The 10381-nt window shown below is 43.3% G+C and overlaps 1 protein-coding gene across 4 annotated transcripts in view; it reads right to left on the bottom strand.

Annotated features, from left to right (window-relative positions):
* The window catches only part of ARHGEF26 (Rho guanine nucleotide exchange factor 26), a 127224-nt gene extending 116844 nt beyond the window's left edge, over window positions 1–10380 (bottom strand). For 2 of the 4 annotated variants that reach the window (XM_027061578.2, XM_027061576.2), the window contains exons 1-3: window positions 8700–10060; window positions 7303–7342; window positions 3328–3473 (exon numbers count right to left, since the gene is read on the bottom strand). In XM_027061578.2, the coding sequence (XP_026917379.1) occupies window positions 3328–3473; window positions 7303–7342; window positions 8700–9779 (1266 nt within the window). In that variant the 5' untranslated portion in view covers window positions 9780–10060. Of the gene's footprint in view, window positions 1–3327; window positions 3474–7302; window positions 7343–8699; window positions 10188–10257 lie in introns of those variants that run through there. The other 2 variants (XM_053221284.1, XM_053221283.1) reach the window with 2 other exon arrangements.
* Between the last annotated feature and the right edge of the window lies 1 nt (window position 10381).

Genomic DNA, 10381 nt, shown 5'->3' on the forward strand with positions numbered 1-10381 from the left:
ACATTACTGCAAACTGCTGCACTTCTGAAGAACCTTTTGCATACTGAATGCTTCTCACCGCCAACTGGTAAGAAAGGTTTCATCATCCCAGGAGGCAGGCAGGTGTTTGCAACAAAGAGATTTTTAGAAAACAGAACAACCAACAACAGCCAATGCACATGTGTGCTCACACACACCCCTCCCAAGTAGAAAGTCAATAGATGCCAAACTGAGACCTTTTGCCAGAAAACCCCTTGTCCTACTCTCTAGAATCAAGGCCTTACTCCAAGAAGAGTTTTGTGTTAAAGTGATTTATGCAAGGGACACCTGGGTGGCTCAGTCAGTTATGCATCTGACTTTGGCTCAGGTCATGATCTCATGGTCCATGAGTTGGAGCCCTGCATCGGGCTCTGTGCCGACAGTTCAGAGCTCGGAGCCTGCTTTGGATTCTGTGTCTCCTTTCTCTCTACAACTCCCTTGCTCTCTCTCTCGCTCAAAAATAATAAACATTAAAAAAAATTTTTGTAAATAAAGTGATACCTGCAAGATTAGATGCGGGTTACCCTACTAATTTGGCACATTAAAGGGAAGCATGGAAAGAGCAGATGTTTTCTGAAACCCACCGTAAACACTGTAGCCCCGCTACAAGGAAGGATTAGGGCAGGAGGTCAAATGGAGAAATGGAGGTGCTGATCCCTTATGGAAACATCCTGACATTGGTCATAACTCACAAAGCTTCCTCTCTTTAGGCTCCTAACTGCAACTTGGACATACCAACTGCTAGGCTTTTTAAAATAGTAATGATCACTTTCTGCCGCTGAAATATCTACTTTCCTAAAAGCCAGAGCTGCTTGCTTGCATCTCTTTAGTGGACAGAAAACCCACGTGGGAAGGACAGAAGAGAACTTCAGGGCAGTACTTATTCTGGGAAGGCAGAAAGGAGCAAAGTGCTGGATATGAGGGTGGTTAACTGGATCTGCCTTAAGAAATGGAGATCTGGATGTTAAAATGGTAACATTTGTTCAATGTGGGTGGCAGGTACCCAGAAATCTATTACACATACTTATTTTTAAGTTTTTCCGCATGTTTCAAGTACTTTATAGTAGAAAACTAAAGTAAAATGTTTTAAATGTGAAAAGGAGACACAAAAAGCATAAAGGAAATGCAATCTGGTGCCTAAGAATGGGAAGAGGCGAAGTCCAATGCTGCCTTGATTAAATGTGATTGCCAAGCAACACAATAAACATACACAAGCCTCCTGGAAACACCGAAATCCAAGATAACACACACCAAAGTTAGAAGCCACTTTATAGCTTTACATTTTATCACCAGAGAGTCTTTTGATAGCAGTCTTGTTAACAAAAGGCACATCGATTTATCTTTGGCCAAATGAAATGCAGGCCCATATTTGAAGCTGTACGGAGTAGGTCCTGGAGTATTATTTTAATATGCATTTGTTAATCTAGATGAAAGCCAAATTTCAGGGGGCGGAAGTACAGCAGCTTGCTCTTCAGCACTAAAGCTAGGTTGGATCAGAGTGTGAGTGACACGGAAACACACATTTCTGTTTAGCGTGCAGAGAAGAACAGCAAGATTTAGGCCCGTGCTAACAAATGCAGCTGCTGCCACCACAGAGGAAGAACTCAAAAAATCCACAGCTTTCTTTTTGAGGATCCTCGACCAAATGGCCCACACCAACAGTGGAATGACAGCCATTTAGAGTTAGCATGGCCTCTAAGGGCCTGTCACCAGTTTCTCCACATATGTGCTCAGGGATTTACTATCACGAGATCATTAGATTAGGGTGTAAGGCTGCCAACATGCTGGTTCTGTGGATGGGTGTGACCACCTGACCACAAGCGAAAATCACAGAAACATCACAAAAGTTCCAAAGTTGTTAGCACAGGAGACAAGACTGGCCCATAAATCCTTTGTTGGCCTCACACATCATTTTTCTAAAATTTCTAAAATTGAATTAGGATAATACTCATAAAAAAAAAAAAAATCCAGATTTTGGCTTTCTCTTTTCTAAATGTCAGAAGGTCTGGCAACACAGGGCTGGCGTGACCTAAGTGGCCGCTGCTCGGGTTCCATCAGGCCTGTTCACCACAGTCCCCACCAGGCCTCATCCTCCACACTCACCAGCATCAGTTGTAACACCACCTGACCTTTTAATCTGAGGGAATTTTAATTTAATTTTAATTCAGGACATTTTAATCTGTGGAATAATACTAAGGGAGCCACAGCTTGGAAGCACTGGAAATGAATAAATTCTCCTTAGAACAGAATTAGGGGCTGGGAGGGAGACAGGGGGAAAGGGCTAGTTTTCTAGAATTCTGAATTCCAACAGAGAGTAGAAGAGAGGAGGAAGAACCTGACCAGAAGTCATTCTCGTTATCACCATACATCCATTCCCATATCCCTGTTTATGAGCTCCAACATATACAACTCCTTTTCTTATACTGGTGCAATCCCTAAATATATGATATTCTTGACGCTGAACAATGCTCATTTCAGCTTAAGAGGGAATCGCTTCTGCTCCCACATTGCCTAAGGGACTCACAGAGGTGTACTGGCTTGTTTTTTGATGCAATGCTCCCACCACCCAAGCCAGCCATGGGAATTCCTTTCTACTTGGTAATGCATCAGATGCCCACAGATGCTGTGCCCAAACTCCTATCAAGTAAACTAAGCTGCATACTGTGACATTTGTTAAACCAGGAAGAAGAGAAATTATGGCTATAAACAAAGATGTTTGATGCAGAGAGGAAAAATTACTCATCGACACAAAATAAGTATCAGACAGGCTCACACAAAAGATGCACAGAGGGATATGGAACAGAATGCCATTCATTAATCAACTGCAAGAATATATAATTGTGTCTATATCAAATGAAATGTCCAAGGAAAAACTGTCATAAACTCCCTATTGTGCATAGATACACATACACGTAACTGTATATATAGCCATAATTACGATAAAGTTCAGGATAGATTAAGCTACCTCTACATATATACTACATAAAAAATAAAAAATAAATAAAAATTTAAAAAATTAAAAACAAGAAAAGATACTGAGCAGGAAAAGCTTCCAGAGCATAGTATATTAGTGTCAAGTCACCTTATTTTATCAAAACCTGATTTTCCCAATCAGAAGCGTTAAAGTCCATGTTCTCACCAGTGCCTGAAGACTTTCAAGACCCATTTCACAATCTAAAAAGAAGAGGAGTCTTTCTCTTCTGGGTTACAAGATCATTGGCAGAAAAAGTTAAAACCACATCCAGACCTAATTTCCACAGCTTGGTTTTTTCATGCCCACAGATCGGAAAGAAAAAGGTAAACACTCACCGCAGAAAGCTGGCTCCATGTGGATCTCAGTGGCTTGTGGTGAATCACAATTTTTTCATCTGACTTCTGTTCTTTGGGCTCCGACTCTTCATCAGAGTCAATGTCAAGAGCTTTTTCTTTGTAGTTCTGATACAGGACAGCATTTTCTGTTAAGAAATACAAACCCTACAGGTCAATAATTGCCCCCATCTTTATGCTAGTTTTTCTAAACATCCATATTTATACAAGGTTTGGGCTCCAGTTTAATGAACAACAAGGAAACAAATGGATTTCATCACTGAAGAAAAGTGATCACCAAAAAGTGATTTTCTCACTCACACAGCTCTGTCCCCAATTCACCTACAGGGGAATGGGGGGATCCATACATGAAATACCAATGGAAGCAAAGTCTCCATGTTTCTGTCTACCACCCACAGAGGATAGCCATGCATATTAAATCACTGTTTTTCTTTAGGTTAGACTGAATTCATACCCTACCTTTCCTTCAAAGCCCATCACCATTCATTTACCTATTTAACCAACATTTATTGTATATCTACAATGTGCCAAGGGCTGAGAGTAAATGGAAAATAAAAGAAACTTCTTGTGCCCTCATAAGCTAAAAATAGGAAGAGAAAAATATTCCAAGTCACTCACTCATTTATTCATTCAACTGATATTTATAAAATGCCTCCTGGATGCCAACAACTGCTAGGGATACAATGAACAAAAAAGATAAAAATCTCAATCTTCATAGAGCGGACATCGGAGTGAGCAAAGAGTGATAATAAATAAACAAGTAATTTTTATGGTACGTCAGATGCTGATAAGTGTCATGGAGAAAGGCAAAACCTGGAAAGGGGGGAACGTTACAATGAGGGTATGTAGATTTTAAATAGGGTGGTTTAGGAAGGCCTCACCAAAGTGATATTTAATCTAAAAAAGGTGAGAAAGCAAGACATCTTACAGCTGGCAAAAGAACATCCCATCAGAGGGAAGAGCAAGTACAAAGGTCCTGGGACAGGAGTCGGTTTGGTATGTCTCTATGTGTGAGGACCAGCAAGGAGGCCTATATGGGTGAAACAGGGTGAGGGAAGGGAGGAAGCTTAAGAGATGGGGGCTGGAGATGAAGAGAGGGCAGATCACGTAGACTGTTCAATGCCATGGAAAGCACTCTGATTTTCAGTCGGAGAAGGCAAGTCACTGTAGGGTTGAAGACAAAATAATCTTGCACATATACATACCTATAAACTGAATGATTTTTATATGGGTGCTTGAAGAACAGATTCTCAGCAGGGTGTGACCTCTTGTGGGCGGGGTGGGGGTGGGCGGTGGTCAAACAGGTGTTACTGAGAAAAATCTAAGATCTGAAAGCTGAGAAGCTTCAGAGCTAAAGGAAAAAGTATATGCAAAAGCCCTGAGGCAAAAAGAAACATCATACCTTAGAAGAACAAAGGAAAAGTCAATGTGTAGAGTATGGGTGTCTAGTGGACAAAGGGTGCTAGGTGGGTTTAGGGAGGTGAGCCAGATAGTCTAAATCAAGCAGAGATTTGCAGGCGATGTTAAAGAACTGGATTTTATCCCAAGTACAAAACAACTGAATTTCTTCCACACTGCGAAGATTGTATTTTATCCTGATTACAAAGGGAATCCATGGAAAGGAAAAGATTTGATTATATTGTTGGAGCAAAATACTAGCTGCGTAGAGAACTAATTAGGATGCTATGCAAGAATGGAGATGGGCTATTGAGGATGGCCTGGAGATGGGGGTCAGAGAAAGGGAGGTGGTAAGGATGTTTCCTACGTCTGCAGGTCCCAACAGCTGCACAGCAGGAGATGGGAACGCCTGAGGAGATGTAGCTTTAGAGGGAAAGATCATGAATTTGATTTGGGACCTACTGACTTTGAAATGCCTTTCCCACCTACGGAAGAAAACAGACATCTGCCTCTTCATCAACTACTGCATGTTCTATATGCACCATGACTAAAGTAATACTGGAGTCGATGCAAGATTTTACTGTTCTCTGATGGTTTTACATATGTAAAACAGATTATGAGGGTAAAGACTGCGTTACCACACCTCTGTAGTGTTCTCTAAAGTACCAGTGGTTGGCACAAAACATGCATACATTGTTGATAAGATTACTCACTCATTCTCACAACAACAAAGGCAATAGTATTATTGGCCTCATTTCATCCATGAGGACACTGAGTCTTGGTGAAGTTAAGATGCTTGCTCAATGCCACACAACTGATGAACAGAAACTGTACGATGACAACCCAGGTCCCTGGTTGGCAGGTTCTCACCACTCTACTGCACCTCATCCTAAGCTACATTCTTCTTAGTCATTAACTCTAAGAATCCTGTATTCCTCATGTACGTATCTGTGAAAATTTCCAGGCCATCATATTGAGAAGAGACCAAAGAGTGCACAGAAACAGCTCCTTATAAAAGGAAACAACATACAACTACGTATAAAAAATAAAAGTAAAGGGGCGCCAGGGTGGCTCAGTTGGTTAAGCGTCCGACTTCAGCTCAGGTCACAATCTCACGGTCCGCGAGTTCGAGCCCCGCGTCGGGCTCTGGGCTAATGGCTCAGAGCCTGGAGCCTGCTTCCGATTCTGTGTCTCCCTCTCTCTCTGCCCCTCCCCCATTCATGCTGTGTCTCTCTCTTTCTCAAAAATAAATAAACGGTAAAAAAAAATTTTTTTAATAAAATAAATAAATAAATAAATAAATGTAAAAATAAAAATAAAAAGTCTGTCCTCGGACTTAAAAAAAAAAAAAAGTTCAACATTTTTAACCCTTTGAGACAAAGATCCCAGAATCAATGTCAACTTCTAGAAGATGCAAACCATCTCTCTAAATGCCTATTAGGTAGATACTCTGTTTACTTCATGGTCATAAAGTGATTCAAGAGTAAGCAAAATGGACTCAGGACCAGTTATCTGCCCTCATACTGGCTATGTGATGGTAGGCAAGACACTAAACCTCTCCAAGCTCCCAGTTTCTTCAATTATAAAATCAGAGAGATGAATTTGCCCAAACCAGCTAAAATATCATATATTTTATATATTCGTTGCACCTCAGATTGGTGCAATGAATACATTTTTATGAACTGGTCATGTTTAAATGCTCCAAGGGAACGGATTTTTATAAGAATTACATAGGGAAATATTTTGTAATCACCTAAGATTACGTATTTTATATCTCTGGGTGATTTTACGGTAGATTTACTTATAGAGAGGCATACCCTTCTTCATTACTCTTGAAAGATTAGAAAATCTTAACATTTCAAAGCATGACAGAAAGTAACTACCTTCACCTCCACCATGTTCCTCCCACCCCAGAAAGGCTGCAGGTGGGGCTGTTTGCTTTGTGCTCTTCCAGTTACTTGACACTTGACCTGTCTGTATATACAAAGTCCTCTAATCTGATTAGGGTTTGAACACCTGGCTGAGCAGCTTTTGTTTTTGTGATCCTTCACAAAAATACTATACGGGTTACAAATTCTTAGGAATAGGTTTGTATCAGCCAGGACAGAGTTCCCCCAAGTTGAAACTTGATAAGCAAAGAGGAAGTCAGTAATGATACTAAAATTTGGAAATACAGAGAAAAGAATATTAAGTCAAAGGAACTATGACTTAAGATTTAAGTGCCAAACTCAGGATTTTTAACTCAAAATCTAGAGCCGGCTCTTACTCTTTGTCCATTTTTTGAGGGAGGCGGGGATGGAGCCAGGGTAGATAAGAATTAAAAATCCAGGATGTTGGCTGACAAAGTTATCAGCTTACAAAGAATGCCGTTAATTCCATTTGCTGCTGGTATTACTGGATGAAAATTTAGCTTAGTGCAGAGATTCATACTGTATAATTTGGGAAGAAGTTGGACATTTTTCTCATGTTAAGTGTTTTTGTTACTGCGGTTGGATTTCAACTTATAATTGATATTCCACATTGAAACAGCAATAAAAGTCTGGAAAATCAAATGCTTACCTTCCCCATCAAATGTTCCTTGTCCTTTCAGCATTTTTTTCTAAGAAACAAGCAAAAAAGGAAAAAGCAAAGCAAACTATGTATGAATGAGCCAAACAGAAAATACAGCTATTTTAAGAAAATTACTTCTTTTGTTGTTACATTCATTAGATTTCCAAAAGCATACAGCAGACGATCCCTTGAGTAGTTCACTCATCTGACTACTACAATTCACTAAACTGGTAAAATAAAATGTACAACATCCCACAGACCCCAGCAAAACAGCTTGAGAATCCTCAAAAGACCAGCAAGCAGCTCATTTCACTACTGGTGATTCACCATCACTGTTAAACTGAGCTGTGCTATACTTGCAGAGTTGGGGGGTGGGGGATAAAAACCACCTAAAATGTTATGTAATTTAAGGCCATGAGGTCGAAAATAAAATAGCCTTACTTGTCTATGACATATTGACATTTGTACAAACCGGTTCCACTTCTCTGATTAACCAAGGAAAGTTGAGGCTGCCAAAATGAATTTCTGCTGAGATCTGTCTTGTTTCTGGAGAAAGCAGCACATACACACTCCAAAATGTCCTTCTTTAGTTTTCCCTATCTCTTTATGTCATATTTGGCAGTATTTTAACCTATGAAATTTCTAGGCCTCGATCAGGGAACAGAGTTCACTTGAATCTGAAGTTCTGAGCTACCAACTTGTTAAATGCTCTCAAGAATAAATGGACACAACATGGGAATAAAATACAACCACTGACAGTGGCGACAGAGACAAGCAACAACAAAGATGACAAACATTTGTAACTTTTGTGATTCTGGCAATTAATTTTAAAACTCACATTTTACCTGGATGGCATTTACTATGTTATCACTACTCCCAAGAAAAATTCAGTAAGTAATTAGCATGAATTACTTTCAATAATTAAAATAATCAATATGCTCAAAAGAAATGGGTAGTTTCCTGTCTCAGCTGTGATGAATCAGCAACCCCTGACACCTCTAAACAAGCCCCACACATTTTCACCATTCTGTCAAGAGTACCACACCCGCTCTCCACCTCCTGTTCAGCTACCTGTGTTAAAAGTGTTCAGGACTCACTCAGCCAGTACCTAATTTGCTGTATTTCTTTTTCACATTTGTCCCCCACATTCTGCCATCCTGCCGGAGTTTAGAAAGTTAAAACAGTGGTAAGAGTTTTACTTCCTCCCACCAAGCTGCATTAACCTGGCTGTGACTGCCTGCAACAGAATGGCCAAGAGATAGATGTGCACAGGTCTGATCCACAAGAGAATTGAAAGAGAACGGTAACTTCTGGTTTCCTCTGTGCCCCTCCCCCCACCCCCAACACCTTCGCTTTTGGCTTGGTGAATGCCTGGCTTAATGAGTGACACTCCTGTTCACCCTTACCTTTATCCTTCCCAGACTGGAAAACTTCTCTTTGTCTTCCATCACTGCTTTCAGAACAGGCTGGGACATTCTGTTCTTCTTCTTTGAAGTGGTTGGACTGTCAAAATCAAAGCCACTGACCACCGCCCGACGATAGGACGTGGACCGCAAGCCTCTCCGCAGAGACCCTGGGCTGTCCACGTCGTTCTCCGCCTCACCCTCATCGTCTGCGGGGCCCAGAGGGGCTCCGAGACCCTCCACCATGCTACGCACCTTGAGGAGTCTCCTGTGGGGCTCCACATTCTGACTGTTGGATTTACTTATTTTAATTTCCGAGGCCAGGTTCTTTGGAATGATTTGCTGCTTCCCCACTTTGAGGGCAGCAGGGCTGTTTGTGCTCAAAACCACTGAAGGATTCTCTGGGAGCTCGTTCTCCTGTGAGGGCAGCCTTTGGAGGGGGAGTTTTTGTTCCAAAGACCTTTTCTGGGGCGCAGGAGAGAGTTTCGAGGGTCCCGGCTGGGGGTCCTTAGTCGTCTGGCCGGATTGCGACCCAGAGCCTGGGGAGTCGATGTTAGGGATTAGCCCATTTGCAGCAGGCAAAAGCAGTGGGCTGGTGGTCAATCCGGTCAGGTCTCCCTCCCGGCTACAGCAAGCGGGCGAGTTAGGAGTCCGCTGGGGGCGCAGCGGGTGCGGCATGGGCGAGGTCACTGTGCCATTTGCTGGGGATTTCGGGGAGCCCCCTGAAAACGCTTTGGGAGCCTGGGGAGACTTGGGACGTCGGAGCCGAGGAGAAACAGCTCTGTATTCCGGGGAGACTGTCCTCCCATTGGTCACCACCCTACGATGAGTACAAAGCAGCAGGGGGTTCCCCTGGACGGTCCTGCCCTCAGAAGCTGTGGGTACCTGTGTAGGAGTCTGCACCGCGGGGAGCGTCCCTCGGTCCTCCACTGGGAAATCCGTGATCAGCAATCCGCTGGGGCTCTGGTACGACTGGGGCCTCGGCTTGCTCCGGCCCAGCAACTGAGGCTGAGGAGTTGACCGCCTCCGCCATAAAGGGGTTAAGCTGTTGCTAGAAAAATCCACATCACTCTCGCTGTCCATAGCGGAGCCTCGGAGGTCAGCCCGAGAGGGAACAGCACCCAGTTAGTCTTGCCTAAAGAGGAAAGAAGTCATGGAACTTTGCCTCCGGACAACCAGACACGCCTTGCAAACACGCGCTCTCGGAATCTGGCAGTCACCCGACTGCTGTGCGCGATACAACTGCGTGTCAATTAATTACCCACCCTTTCTCGGGCAAAATCTGCGCCCACCTCGCTGCGTGTTCCGGAACAGAAATCTGGGCTGTACCCAGGCGGAATAATCCAATTACCTCCGCGTCTCTCCAGCGTCCAAAGACCACCCGCACGGAAAAAGCCCGCCACCAATACGCAGGGTGCAAGCTGATGCACAGGAAACTTTGCTACGAGTTCAGCTTTCTTGGGAAACTCGCCGCGCGACGCTTCCCTCCGCCGCCATCCAGCCGCCCAGCCCGGTCGTTGGTCCCCTCTCGCTCAAGCCGCCTGGCTCCTGGGCAATTTACCTTCGGGACTTTACAAAACCCAGGGCCAACGAGCGCCCACTGCCCCTTGGGTGGCCCGGGTCTCAAATCGAATCACAGCAGCGGGAGATCTGGAGACCACAGCAGCCGTCTGGAGCCATCGGCT

The sequence above is a fragment of the Acinonyx jubatus genome, chromosome C2, assembly GCF_027475565.1.
Source record: "Acinonyx jubatus isolate Ajub_Pintada_27869175 chromosome C2, VMU_Ajub_asm_v1.0, whole genome shotgun sequence".
Lineage (NCBI taxonomy): Eukaryota > Metazoa > Chordata > Mammalia > Carnivora > Felidae > Acinonyx > Acinonyx jubatus.